Raw genomic sequence first — 14,596 nt, 5'->3', positions numbered from 1 at the left:
TTTGGCTTCGGCTTTGGGAGAGATAGGGGCTTCCTCCTTAGCTTTTGGCACCTTCTTCACCATCTCTGTAAAAAGCTCCAGGCAGTTTTCATCAGCTGAGTGTGGAGGCTTCTTGGAGGCCCTCCCCCATCCCCTGCAGCCCTTCGCTAAGGAACCTGCCCCCCGGGGAGGCCCCAGGGATCTGCCAGGATGGCACACTCCACATGGTTTCCTCCCCCTACATCCACACCTGACTTCCCTGGTGTCTTTTATTTCTCATCTTGAGTAACTGGGGAAGTTTTAAGTAGAGGCATTCTTGGGTGGCATTTATAAAATGAGGCTTAAATGTCGTACAAATTGAAGTAACAAGAGGGATTTCTCATTGAACAGAGCATTCTCTGGCCTGTTGGCAGGGCTGGGAGCCTGAGAGCATCCTTCATGTCCCAGCGACCATTTCTTGAAAGTGCAGCTTCTGGTTGACAGGGAAGGTGGAGGCAGGGCTGCACCCCGACTCTGTGTACCCTCTGACCCTTCCTTCTCTGGTCCTTTGGGACCAGGGGCCTGTTTTTCTCTCAGTTCAACAGAGGAATAGGAGCATCTCTCCTCTTGGAGCGTGCGTTCAGTCGTGTAGGGATCCCACTGGGGCCTGGCCCCTGACCTTAGAGTCCAGCCAGTGTCTCAGTCCATCCAGGCTGCTCTAACAGAATGGATGGCTCAAGACAAGCATGTATTTCTCCCCGTTCTGGAACCTGGGAGGTCCAAGATCAAGGTGCTAAGGCCGCTGCAGCGTCTGGTGGGGCTCATTGCCTGGCTCAGTGGTGGCATCTTCCCGCTGGAACCTACCTGGCAGGGTTGGGAGAGAGCTCTCTCTGGGGGTGGGGTTCCTTTATGACACATTAATCCCATTCATGAGCGCTCCAAACTCATAACCTAATCACCCCAAAAGGCCTCACCTCCTAATATCACCCCTTCGGGGTTAGGATTTCAACATAGGAATTGGGGTGGACGGACACAAACATTCCGACCTTGGCAGCAGAGATAGGCTACTGGTCGCTCTGCCGTGTGAAACAGAAAGGAGCAGCCCGGGAAGGAGCAGCTATTTCTGATGAGTGCTGCAGAGTGAGGTCCAGGGAGGGGGCCCTTCAGGTGGGCGTCCAGGGCATGGCTCCGGAGGCAGGAGGCCGGCTCTGTGTGTCTGGGCTGGGGTTTCTGCAAGCAGATCCCGAGTTTAGGACTGAGAGCAAGTAGCTTATCTGGGAGGAGAACTGGGAGCTGGGCAAGGCTACAGCTGCTGCTTGGCGTCTAACCTCCTCTCCCTGAGTCCTGGGAGGAGCTGAGCTGTGGGCTGCAGGACCGAGGAGGCCATGCCCCTGGTTCCATATTTAGGGAAGTGGTCCTCCCTGCGTTTCATCAAAGGGTGATGCCTTTAAGTGCAGTGGCTAGTGGACAGCCAGTAGAACAAGGAAGGAAAAGCCCTACCTGGTTTGGCTCAATGGATAGAGCGTCGGCCTGCGGACTGAAGGGTTCCAGGTGCAATTCCAGTCAAGGGCACAATCCCCAGTAGGGGGTGTGCAGGAGGCAGCTGATCAATGATTCTCTCTCACCATTGATGTTTCTATCTCTCTCTTCTCCTTTCCTCTCTCTGAAGTCAATTAAAAACAAAACAAAACAGAAAAACAACAACAAGGAAGGAAAAGCTACACTGGGCCACAAATGCAGCTTTGTGAGGCATCAGAATCACCTGGAGGGGATCACCCCAGGGTTTCTGATTCAGTGGGTCTGGGTAGGGCCTGAAATGTGCATTTCTAACAGGTTCTCTCCTGATGCTAAGATGCTTCCGGAAGCACTGGCTCCGGTGTGGGACTGCTTCCCCGTGGCCCAGGCTCTCCTGGCCGGAGCGGAGGTTGGCTTGGGTTTGCTCTCTGCTGCCTGTGGAGACCTCGTCCTGCTGCTCCTTTGCTTCTCCCCTGACAGCCAGGGCCTGGAGGGGGCCAGAACGTTGACCTGGGCATCCTCACTCCACCTGACCACATTTGGCCAGTACCAGCTTCGTCCTTGGCTCTGGCACCATGCCACAGGGCTCTGAGGCAGAGCTGCCCCCTGTCCAGCTGTAGGTAAGACTGAGGGGCAGCCTTTGGGGCCGGCTGGAGTGTGGTGATGAGGGAGCCAAGGGCAAAGGGACTGTGGCCAAGAAGCCCACCCAGCGGCCAGGCTGCTCACAGGGCCTCGTGGTCTGTGGGGGTGGCCACATCAGCTGGGGTGACAAGGAGGAGGAGCCAGGACTCCTGTGTGGAGACAGGGCTCTGCCTACTCTGGTTCTGCTGCTCCCCTTACGCCAAGGCCCAGTGAGTGATGGCTCCTTGTCCAGAGTCCAGGGCCTGTGCCAGGTCTCCTGGAATCTCCCTCCACCCGCTTTGAGGCCGTTTCAGTGTGATCACATCCCTTACCCCCTGAATCCCATCTGAGACACTAAAAAGGAAAAGAAAATCTGCCTTCTCAAGTGGGTTCCAGACATGGAAAGAGGAAGGGGTGAAGCTGGGGAGAATGGGCAGTTTAGCATTTGAATCCGAAAGAACAGCTGTCTGGGATAGGAGAGAGAAGTGGCATTTGGCATTTTTTGGACAACTCACTTTTTAAAAACATGTACCTTTATTGTAGAAAATATTACAGGTGTCCCCCTCCCCATTAACCCTCTCTTCCCAATCCAGCTCCCTCCCCAAGCCTTCCCCCACTATTGTCTGTCCATGGGCTATGCACGTATGTATATTAGTTCATTGGTTAATCTCTTCCCGCTGCCCCCTTCCCTCTGAAATACGTTGGACAACTCTTATTTTGTTTGTTCTTTAAGATGTTTATCAGACCTGCAGTGACTGGAGAAGGGCTCACAGTCCCCATCGCTGCCCCAGCCACTCCACTCCTCGGATGTGGCTTCCGTTTAGGGCCCCACAGGTGTAGTTGTTTTTTTTTAACTTAATTTTTTTGTTAAGGTATAAATTACATACAGTAACATTTATCCTTTTTAGCATACAGTTCAATGAGTTGTGACAAACTCATGACCATTTAACCATGGTCTCAATGAAGATACAGAACAATTCCTTCACCCGAAACATTTCCTTCTGTGGCTTTGTAGTTCGCTTTCCACCTTCCACCCCCCGCACCTGGCAGCCACTGACCTCTTCCTGCTGCTAGAGTTTTACCTTGTCCTGAGTATTGTGAATGTAATCCGGTAGCACAAGCATGTCACACCCGCCGGCCGCGAGTTTGACACACTTGCTGTAGTGTGCAGCCTTCTGAGTCTGGCTTCTCTCACGTAGCACACACGGCATTTGTGGTTCCCCCATGCTGCTGCGTATATTGGTAGTTTGATCAGTTGTCCATTTTTTACTGCTGAGTAGTATTCCATTGTAGAAACGTAATGCTGCTGCTTATCCATTCACCAGCTTCTACAAACAGTTGTGTGCTGGTTTTGCGTGAACATAAATTTTCATTTCTCCTGTGTAAATAGTTGTGGGGGGGGATCATGAGTAGTGTGATAAACGTGTATTTAACTTTACAAAAGACTATCAAAGTGTTTTCTAAAGTGGCTGTATCATTGCATATTCCTACCAGCAGTGTTTGAGAATTCCAGTTTCTCTGCATCCTTGCCAGCATTTGATGTTGCTACTTTTTAAAAAAATAATTTTTTAAAAATATTTTTATTGATTTCATGGAGGAAGGGAGAGGGAGAGAGAGATAGAAGTATCAATGATGAGAGAGAATCATTGATCAGCTGCCTCTTGCACACCCTCTCTGGGAATCAAGCCCGCATGCAACCCAGGCATGTACCCTTGACCGGAATCGAACCCAGGACCTTTCAGAGTCCTCAGGCCGACGCTCTATCCACTGAGCCAAACCAGCTAGGGCTGGTGTTGCTGCTTTTTACTGTCAGCTGTTCTGGTAGTGACATAGGGACTTGATAGCTGTCTTCAGTACGTGCAGGTCTGTTGTGTAGAAAAGGAATTGCAGTTGTACCTTGCGGGCCTTTGGGGCAGAGCGAGGGTCAGTGGGGGAAATAGAGGGACAGCTTTGAACTCACGCAGAGAATCACTCTGTGGGGAAGGAATGGATGGGCTTTGTGTGAAGGAAGGAGTATGCTGCCTCACTATGGAGGGTTCAGACAGTCTTGATGGCCATTGGGGGGATTCTGCTAACGATTTGGATGGGAGGACAGCATCATCTCAAAATTCCTTTCAACCCTGAGATGCAAGTAAAAGGGGAATCTGTATTTTTAGTGACTGGGATGGAGTGGGTTTTCTGCAGTACTTGCTGTTATTTTGGAACTTCCTGGCTTAGCACATCTGGGGACTCTCCCTGAGGGCCCTGGGCCTCCTCTGTCCTCTGCCTTCCTTACTGCGAAGGATGGGGCGCCCAGGCCTCATTCCCCTCCCCGCGCCCCCCCCCTCCCCCCAAACACACACACATCAGGGAGCGGCTGTCTGATGGCTTCTCAGGCCTGGGCAGCCTCACTTCTGTGTGTGCCTTGTGTGCTCCAGCCTTGGGGCAGGAGAAGGGGCACAGGAGGCGCCCGTCAGGAGGCCGTGCAGCGCAGGCGGAGGCCCTGGCTCTGGAGTTAGAGCTGAGTTTTGCGCGGGGTCCGCCGCTTTCCTAGCTGCACCGTCTTTCTGGACGTCATTTTCTCACGGGGTGGTAACAGCACATGCCTGGGAGGGTGCGTGGGGATGAAGGAGGTCAGGATGGAGGGTTTGGCACAGAACCCAGCGCCAGGCTGTGGTGGGCTAACGTCGGCGCTCACTTCATCGTCTGCGTGACCCGCTGCCCAGACCCTCACCCTGCTGGAGAGGACCAGAGGCCGTGGCTGTGCATGGTGACGGCGCTGGTGGTCCTGCTTTCTCCTGCTGCTTCTCTCCAGCTTCTGCGGAAGCCCAGGGGCGCACCTTCTGTCGCTTCTTGTGTGACATGGGGTGAAAATCCTTTCTCTCCCTGGAGGCAGGTCTCTGCACCTGGTGGTTTTCAGTTCCCGAACTCGAGATGTGATACTTCTCGGATACTTCGTGCACTTGGGTGTAGCACCGAGCGGCCGTTCTCAAAGCCTGGCCAGTGTCCCCGAGGTCTCCTCAGGGGCCAGTGAGGTCAAAACCGTCTCACAACGACACTTAGGTGTCACTTGCTTTTCCACTCTCACACACACTCCGCTGTGGGTGGGGTTTTCTGTCCTGGTGTGCCGTCCTGCACAGACGCACGGACGCACGGACGCGCGGACGCGAGGCAAGTCAGGCACCAAACGTATAAAGATGCCCAGCAGTGCTGCTCTTCTCACTGCATGTTTTGTTTTGTAATTGAAAGGGTAGTTAATTTTTAATTTAAAAAATCTTACGTAGATATGTAGTAGGTGTTTGCTTATTTTAAAACTAGATTTTAAGATTTCCGTGGTTTTAATTTCTAATCTGGTAGATAGCGTTAGATAGATGTAGCCCATAGAAACAGAAGCTCTTTGCAGTCCTTAGTCATTTTTAAGAGTAGAGAGAGGTCCTGACATCCAAAAGTTTGTGAACTTTCAGGTTAAGGCCTTGGCTCTGGGGTCAGGTCCGTAGAGGGAGGCTCAGTGCTGTCGTCTGCTGGCTCAGCGGCCGGGCACGTTGCTTAGCCTTGACCAGGTTGGGTGTCCTGATCTGTAAGATGGGGGTGACAGCAGTATTTTCCTTACGGGGATTGGCTGGGATGATGTATGGAAAGCATTTCAGAAACTGCCGGGCACGAAGTAACTGCTACTCATGGTTGCCATCGGGGAGGCAGGGAGGCGTGGTGGCAGAGTGTGCGTGCCGAATCTATTTGAATTGGTGAACTAACCTTGCTGGTCCTCGGTTTTCTCACCTGTAAAATGGGGTGACAATATTAGTACCCACCTCGGGTTGTTGGGAAGCTGGAGTTCATGTCTGGGACATTTGTGTTGTCTGCGCTGTGTTAACTCCCCGCCTTTCCGGGTGCGCTCTGAGCCTCTGCGTCCCACTTGCTTAGGTTGGTCAGTCTCCCACAGGTGGTTTCCCCCGGAGCTCAGAGGGTGACTCATAGGCATCTCCCAGAGGGGCTCGACACATGTCCAGAGGAAGCCCCACTCGGGAGACCCTCGTAAGTTATGCAAATCAGAGGACAGTGAAGACCTGGCCCTGGGCTCTCCTCATAAAAGTGACTTCACTTGCCAGAGAGCAAGGAGTTATGCAGCCCACACACAGCGGCAACCAGCCTTTTCCCGAAACTCCGGGGCAGGCGTGAGGGTGCAGGGTGTTCGGGGGAAGGTGAGGGAAAGCGCCTAGAGCAGAACCATGTGGGGAGGAGGAGGGGAAGGGCTGGTCTGGGCCCCACTTTAGAGAACATTCTGACCCCAGAGTTCTGGCCTGGAGCACAGGAGTCCTGGGGGGCAGGGTGTGGTGGTTTTAAAATAACATGCACTTCGGGGGGTACTAGATTTAGGTGGCTGGGGTACCGGTGTTGGGAACCTGAGCTGAGCGTGAGGCTCCTACCTCAGACCAGGGTATGGCTTGTCACCACAGTGTGGAGCTCCCCATCCTCCCTGGCACTCCTGGGAAATGCAGGCCACACCCGGGCGCCCCTCTTTGTCTTGGTGGGGGCACTTGGTTTTTGTGAGCAGCCAACAAGGGTCATGGGGGTGTCGGGGTCAGGATGGCAGAGCCAGAGACATGCCTGTGCCCTTCTCACATTCTAGGGCTCCTGGGTGAGGCAGCCTCCTGGGTCCCTCCATGAAATGGGAAGGCTGCTCTGAGTTCCTGACCCTGAGTTCCTGGCTCCCTGAGGGTCGAGGGCGTCTCAGGTGAACATACGGACAGAGTTAAATATAAAGCAGCATGGACTCATCTCCTTCCCGGACGTTTGAGTGAGGGCTGTCCTGTTAGAAAAGGATTTGGGTCTTGTCAGAGGTGCTGGCAGTGGCCACTGCTCCTAGTAATAGCAGGAGGTACGGGGTTCCCTTCAGGACGCTTTCGTCCTGGCACAGGTGCCGAGGGCCCGATGTGGGCTGGGCCCCCAGAGCCCCCCGACTTACCTGCATCACATCCCACTTAACCGTGGGCAGCTCTCCCTGACAGCCCCTCCAAGCCCGCACACCTGGGCTGTTTGGGCAGGTCCTTCAGGCAGTTGGATGGCTCGGAAAAGGGCTGTACGAAGTGTCCAGCCCTGGTCGGGGAGGATGGGGACCCGGCCCTTGGGCCCAGCTTTGGAGCCAGTCACCTTGGTCCTCAGAGCTCCACTGGGTTCCAACTGGACCTTCCTCCCCAGGCCATGGCTTCTGCTCTGCTCGGGGCTCAGATGGGCCTCTCCATGCCCAGGGATGGGTGATAGTTATCGTTTGCAGACTAGGGGAGGATGCGAGGATTAGGGCCGAAACGGTGGATCCTGGGGGTGTCATGGCGGATTGGGAAGGGTGGAGGTTCTCGGGGTGCTCAGCCAGGGCCAGGAGAGCGGGCGGGGGAGTGCTGAGGCTTGGGGACCGTCTGGGCCTAGTCTTTGTTTCATCTCTTACTCCCCGACGTATGTTGTCATCTCTGAAGGGCAGTGCTCACAGGATACACTGGCAGGGCCGGTGGGCATGAGCAGTGCAGCCAAAAGTCAGAGCCTGGCACCCGGTGACTTCCCCTAAATGCCAGTTCTCTTTGTTATTTCCCTCCTGCCAGGAACCACCGGGAAGGCACCGTCCCCCCCGCCCCTCCTCACTGACCGCCAGGTGAATGAGAAGGTGGAGAGCCTCTCCATTCAGCTGCGGCTGATGACTCGGGAGAGGAACGAACTGCGGAAGCGCCTGGCCTTCGCCACTCACGGGACGACCTTTGACAAGAGGTAGGAGCAGCCAGCTCCCCTGCCCAACACTCACCCACCTGGTACCATCACCATCCCCTCCCCGCCAGGGGGTCCTCAGCTCCAGGGGGAAGGGGCACAGGCTTGTTCTGCTTCTTCCAGATGGAAATTGAAGCCCATGGCTTGAATCACACACCTCGAAGGTTGAAAGATGTGGGTGTGTCTATCATACATTTGGCCCCTGACCGTGGTGTCGTGTGTGTGTGTGTGTGTGTGTGTGTGTCCATGTGCCACTGTCTCCCAGAAGACCCCAGCTTACCTCCTATTGGGTGGATCTTTATGTGGCATGCAAACACATTCATTGTACCCTGACATGTATGTGTATTAGGAAGAATATATCCCACATGGCTTCTTTGTTTTGAAGAAAATCTTTCATTGCTCCTATTGCCAGGAAAGGGCAGTTCAAGGGTTGGGGCAGAGGGAGAGGCCTTACTCACCTGCATGATCCCAAGGGGCTTCATGGAGGAGGAGGGATGCAGACTGGTTTATCCTTCCAGGAGATGCTGGAGGGGTTCTTGGTGTTTAGCTTCTTCCCTTTAAGAGCATCAGAGTGTGCGCCTCGTTCCAAGGAAGAGTCCTCTTGGGGGAATATCAGGCTACAAGCCGGCTCCTTGAGGTTGCACTGATGAGGACATGCCCCAATCAGATGGCACAAAGGCAGGGCAGTGAGGACACGGTGCGCCAGCGTGCATGTGGTCCACGGCTACTTTCATGCTGACGAGGCAGAGTGTGTGGTTCCACAGCAACCGTGTGGCCAGCCAAGTCTAGAGTGTGGTCCTTTACAGAAAAGGGTTGCTGATGTCTGCTCTAGGGCAGGGCTTCTCAAACTCGAGTAAGCACTGCAGTCCCGGAGGCCTTACTGTTGAAGCACAGATTGCTAGTGAGCCTGCCCTCCCTAGTGTCTGATCCAGGAGGTCTGGGGCTGGCCTGACAGTTTGCATTTCTAACAAGTTCCCAGGTTATCAATGCTGCAGGACCAGGAACCTCACTTTGAGAACCACTGCACCCTGCCAGTTTTCTCAGCTTTGGCTGCACGTTGGAATCCATTGGAAAGTTAAAAAAAAATCTGATGTCTGATTCCCATCCCGGGGTGCTGATATAGTTGGCCTGGGATTTTAATGTATACCCAAGATTGAGAATCACTGGTCTAAAGAGAGAAGAAACCTCATCATAGGTTTCTGGTGTACCCACTGTGTGCATAGGCCTGTCACAAGGTCTCCCAGAAGCTTCTAGATCAGTGGTTCTCAACCTTCTTTTTTTTTTTCCTTTTTTTTTTATTGCTTAAAGTATTGCAAAGGGTATTACATATGTGTCCTTTTTCCCCCCTCGCCCTTGACAGTCCCCTAGCCTCCCCTATCTCCCAGTGTCTTATGTCCATTGTCAACCTTCTGGCCCTTTAAATACAGTTCCTTATGTTGTGACCCAACCATAAAATTATTTTCGTTTCTACTTCATAACTGTCATGTTGCTACTGTTATGAATCGTACTGTAAATATCTGATATGCAAGATGGTCTTAGGCGACTCCTGTGAAAGGGTCGTCCGACCTCCAAAGGGGTCGCGACCCACAGGTTGAGAACCACTGTCCTAGATGGTCCATTCTCAGCTCTTCAGGCCCATGCAGGGCGCTCAAGTAGCTGAGGGCCCCTCCATCCTGGGGATTCTCATTCTGTTGGCCTGTGTGTAGCCGGGCCATCTGAGCTTGACACGCATCCTGGTGGTTGTGGTGCGTAGGAGACTGGTATTTGGGAACCACTCTGCTGGGGTGACCTAGGACACGGCTTCTGGGGGAAGAGACATTCCTTGTCAGTGTGTTCACGGTGCCGTTTGCTGTCTGGGCCAGGCCCTACCACAGGCTGAATCCTGACTACGAGAGGCTGAAGATCCAGTGTGTGCGGGCCATGTCGGACCTGCAGAGTCTGCAGAACCAGCACACCAATGCCTTGAAGAGGTGTGAGGAAGTGGCCAAGGAGACCGACTTCTACCAGTGAGTGGGGCCTGCCTGGCAAGGGCTCTGGCATCCACGAATGGCTGCCTCTTACCCTTCCTCATTTCTGGACTTGGAGCCAGGCCTCCTGGTTCTAGTCCTGCCTCTTCCATGAGGCCAGCAGTGTGCCTTCAGCAAGTGGGTTTGTGCCTCAGTTTCCCCAAGCACAGAGTGAGGCTTTTAACCTTTCATACCATCTGTTGCAGCCTCAGAAGCAGGGTGGGTCAGCAGTGACGGAGAATGGGAGACGGGGGGCCGGACAGATCCCTGGGATTCTGGGTTGCTATCCAGGGCTTTGTTGCGGCTCCTGCCACAGGAGAGGCAGATGCAGCATGCTCCCCTCTGGTCTCCTGGTGCCCCTCTGAGGGTACTTGCCTGCCCACCTGCTGATACTTGCTCAGGCCCAGGTACCTCAGTACGTGGTGGTGCCAGGTCTGTCCCAGGTAGCCCCCTTGTCTATGCACCCTTGTTGGTGTCAGGTTTTTAACAAGTGGTCTGGGTCCTTCTGGCATCGGGCTGACAGCAGGCTTTTGCCCGCCCCTGAGCGCTGGGCACCCAGCTTCTGTGGTTCCCGGCTGGTGTATTGGTGGATGGGACCCAGGAGGGGCTGGTGATGCCTGGGGTGGGGGTGGAGGCTGTCTGGGGCTCACTGTGGGGGGGTTTCAGCACACTCCACAGCCGGCTCCTGAGTGACCAGACCCAGCTGAAGGACGACGTGGACACGCTGCGGCGGGAGAACGGGCAGCTGCTGCGGGAGCGGAACCTGCTGCAGCAGTCCTGGGAGGACATGAAGCGGCTCCACGAGGAGGACCAGAAGGAGATTGGCGACCTCCGGGCCCAGCAGCAGCAGGTAGAGCGGGCCGGGTGCTGGGTGCTGGGTGCAGGTCCAGGTCGCTTACCACCTACCCCTCCAGCCACTCATCCATCCACCCCCCTGATAATTTAGCAAGTATTTCTGGAGGGTTCGCCTCATGTGAAGCCCTGGGATCTGTGAGCAGACACTCAGGCCTTGCTCTCTGGACTCTGCAGTCCCCTGGAGGAGACACATGTTAATAAAATAATCCCATAATCATTTGTAATAATCATTACAAATGTTGCAAGGGTTACCAAGAAGGAGGTGCTATGCAGTGTGTACTGGGAATTAGACTTACTCTGGGGCTGGGGGCTGGGGGGCCGCAGCTTCTTTCCTCTGTACGGATCCCATGAGATTGCAGTTGGAGAAGCTCGGAAACTTTAGAGCCCTGTGCAAACGAGATGGAGTGCTTATCATCGGTATTTTGGTGGGCGTGTGTCCTGTTGCTCTTGCTGCTCTCGGCACTACAAGTTAGTGTCTTTGCTTTGCTCAGCTCGTGTTTCGTGTGGACAAAGGCATGAGGGGCAGACCAGTCAGAGCCTGGCTTCCTGTGAGTGATGGTGGCCCCTTCTCCTCTCGGAACTGCCCGGCTGTCCAGGGACATGGCAGGGCTGGTGGCATGTGCTGTGTCCACAGATGGTTGGCCGTGTGGGGTCGGAAGGCAAGCCCAGGAGGAGGCAGAGTGTTGCCCAAGCGCTGCAGCCTGGGTCTGAATAGGTAGAAAGTCCCGTCCCCATTAGAATCATTGATGGCTCCCTGAGACAAAGCAGGACTGCTGGGCTTGCTCAGCACAGTTTGGCACAACCTGAACTCATCGGATAACGGAGCATGACATTATCTTCTTTGCTTTTTCATTTATAATGAAACATTTTAAAATTGTGAAACTTTTACCTATTTACAAAAGCGTTTTAAGTACAGTGCAGAGAATTTTCCCCCTTATCATTCAAGAGTAAGTTGCCACCCTGATGCCCCATCAGCCCTGAGCGCGCTCACGTGTACTTCTGACAAGCAAGGATGTTCCATACAGCAGCCACATGGGCACCATCGGGAAGGTAGTGTACATACTACCACCGGGTCAGCAGACCCCTTCACATTTTGCTAATTGTCTCAGTAGTGTCTGTAACAGGAAAAGGACCCTGTTCAGAATAAAGCATTGCGTCCATTCCCCACGTCTCTTTGGTCTTTTTAAATTGGGAACAGTTCCTTGGCTTTGACCTGCATGACCTTGATGCTTGGGAAGATTATAAGCCAGTTGGTTATTCTGTAGGCTGTCCCTCCACCTGGATTTTGGCAGTCCTCACTGTTTGATACCCTTTGAGCATCTTAGGCAGGACTGTCATGGTCGTGATGCTGCCTTCTTCTCTTTGCATCCTGCTGATTGGGACTTTGCTTGATGGGCCTGTTACTGATGAGGTTCACTTCGGTCACGTGACTAAGGTGGTGTCCCCAGGCTTCTCTCCTGTGAAGTTACGTGTTTTCCTTTTGTTTACTTACCTACCTACCTACCTACTGACTCGTGGTTGGTGCTTTATTCAGCGGGTTATCGTCCACTGTGGCCAGCAGGAGCCCCTCAGGGTTGCTTCTCCGTCGTTTTGTCATGTCCTCCTCACTCTGAGTGCTTCCTTGCTCCCTGGCACAAGGTGTTCCAAGCCCATTTTATAATTTCCCTGCCCTTGTCCTGGAAAATCAGCCATTTCTTCAAAGAGCCTTCATCCCTTTTAGTGGAGAATGGTATTTAGCAGCAAGGTCTGAATGCTGGGTGTATTCATAGCTACTGGGGTATCACTGCTCCCAGGGCCTCTCAGTGGACAGAGTAGGGAATGTCTGTGGACACCCCTGCACCCCCACACTCAAACCTCTCTCTATCCCTTATGTGTCTGTATCTTCAATAGGTAACATATATGTGGAAAACAGGAGTTCACACTAACACTTTCAGTTCCAGTCCAATACTGCAACACCACAGGGCTCATTCTTTTACTCGTCCCATTTTTTGTAATTCACTTTTACAGCAGTGTGAAACTTGGTTCCTGTTACTGTGTGGGGCTTTTTATTTTTTTTTGGTTTTATTTTTTTGTTAATCCTCACCTGAGGATATTTTTTTTCTATTGATTTTTAGAGAGAGTAAAAGAGAGAGAGAGAGAGGAGAGAGAGAAACATCGATGGGAGAGAGACATTAATGTGAGTTGCCTCCCGCAGATACCCTGATTGGGGCTGGGGATCGAACCTGCAACCCTGGTCAGGTATGTGCCCTTGAATCAAACCTGTGACCCATCAGTGTGCAGGCCGACACGCTAATCATTTAGCATCATCGGCCACGGCTGGTTCCTATTGTTCTTAATCTGTTACTTGGTCAGCCCCACTGTGTACCCTCATCCCATCTCCTCCCTAGCTCCCTTCCCACTCGTTCCCTTCTTACCCTTTTGGGCTCCCATGTTCTGTGCATTCCCTCCCCCAGCCTCACCTGCGCAGGTCCTTCCTCATCCTGTGCCGGCTCTGACGCCCTCTCTGGGCTCCACAAGAGCCACACACCAACTGTATCTCCAGGTCCTGCTCGGCCTCACTCATGGCTGTCAGGTCCAAAGGTCAAATTGTTCAGAAAGGGGAAGGGCAGGACTTTCTTTTCATTTTTATACTACCTTTTTAATTGCAAAATTAATATGCATTTTACTAATAAAAGAATCAAACAATACAGGCGTTTTAAAAATAAAAGGTAGAATTCCTCCCGTTGTCTGACTCCCAAGAACTAACTACGTTGAGCACACTGCCAGTGGGAAGTTTGAGGTTTTCATGTGTGCACAGAGCCTTGTATCTTGTCAGGTTAGTTCACAAACTGGAACCACGCGTCCGTTATGTTGTGGCATTTTTATGGCTGAATATATAGCGTGAGCACCGTCCTGCTTCAGGACAAAGCCCACGTCCCAGTTTGTCATGGCTGCAGAGCATTGAGCCACAGAGACGCACTGTGATTGCTTCAACCAGGCCCCTTGCTGACGGGCTCCTGGGCTGTTTTCGGGATTTCCCCATTTAAACTGTCGAAGAACTGGCTTCTGTGGTTGACTTTCTTTCTGTGGTCTTTGTTGAAGTCTTACGTGGAGTTCCCAGTGCAGGCTCAGGGAGGGGCCCGAGGCGATGTACTCGGGCTTATCCCATGTCTTCGTGAGCCCTCTGATCAGGGGACTGGGCGGGAGTTGGTAGCCCTGATGGAGCCTTCCCTGCTGGCCGCCCCCCCAGCCCCGAGACTCCACTGCCTGCCTCTTTCCTTCTGTCCCTCTAACAGTTCCAGAACCAGGACCGGGGTGGGCCGTGCTAGGGGAGCACTGCTTTAGGGACGAAGGGAGGCACAAGGAGAAAGTGCGGTGCCAGCCCATGGTTAGTGCCAGGCTGAGTGCATTGAGTTTCCCTGCGTGTCCACAGAGCTTCCTATCGCAAAGGGTTAAGACGGTGCATTTTCAGTTGTTCAGAGGCAAACCATTTTACCCCAACCGGAGTCCTCTGCAGAAACCCCGTGCGTGAGGCGGGTCAGGATGACTGCTGTGGGGAGTCAGGCACAGGGCCAGTCACAGATCAAGTCCATGTATGATATGAGTCCATTCACAGGAAGTGTCCGGAACAGGGAAATCTGTGGGGACAGAGGCTGAGGGAGGGGAGGATGGAGTGTCTGCTAAGGGGACGGTTTCCCTTTGGGGTGATGAAATGTTCTGGAATTGGTTAGTGGTAGTTGCTGCACAACTTTGTGACTGTCCCCAAAACCACTGAATTGGGCACTTAAAGGGGGAATTGTATGGTATGTGAATTATATCTCAAAATAAGACTCCAGTTATCACCTTGTCATAAAAAAAAGAAAGAAATCAGCCCTCATGAGGCCAAAATGTCCTTGCCTCCCGATCCCTGTTTTCCCTCAGGCCTTTGATGG

At 53.2% G+C, this 14,596-nt stretch overlaps 1 protein-coding gene across 9 annotated transcripts in view; it reads left to right on the top strand.

Moving 5' to 3' along the window:
* DLG5 (discs large MAGUK scaffold protein 5) overlaps positions 1-14,596 on the top strand; it is a 108,757-nt gene that overhangs the window by 48,744 nt on the left and 45,417 nt on the right. For all 9 annotated transcript variants that reach the window (XM_036337228.1, XM_036337227.1, XM_036337225.1 and 6 more), the window contains 3 exons: positions 7,665-7,827; positions 9,687-9,830; positions 10,497-10,680. In XM_036337228.1, the coding sequence (XP_036193121.1) occupies positions 7,665-7,827; positions 9,687-9,830; positions 10,497-10,680 (491 nt within the window). The remainder of the gene's footprint in view (positions 1-7,664; positions 7,828-9,686; positions 9,831-10,496; positions 10,681-14,596) is intronic.

The sequence above is a fragment of the Myotis myotis genome, unplaced genomic scaffold (assembly GCF_014108235.1).
Source record: "Myotis myotis isolate mMyoMyo1 unplaced genomic scaffold, mMyoMyo1.p scaffold_m19_p_15, whole genome shotgun sequence".
Lineage (NCBI taxonomy): Eukaryota > Metazoa > Chordata > Mammalia > Chiroptera > Vespertilionidae > Myotis > Myotis myotis.
The sequence above is the reverse complement of the archived record's forward strand: the minus strand, read 5'-3'. Positions and strand labels throughout refer to the sequence as shown.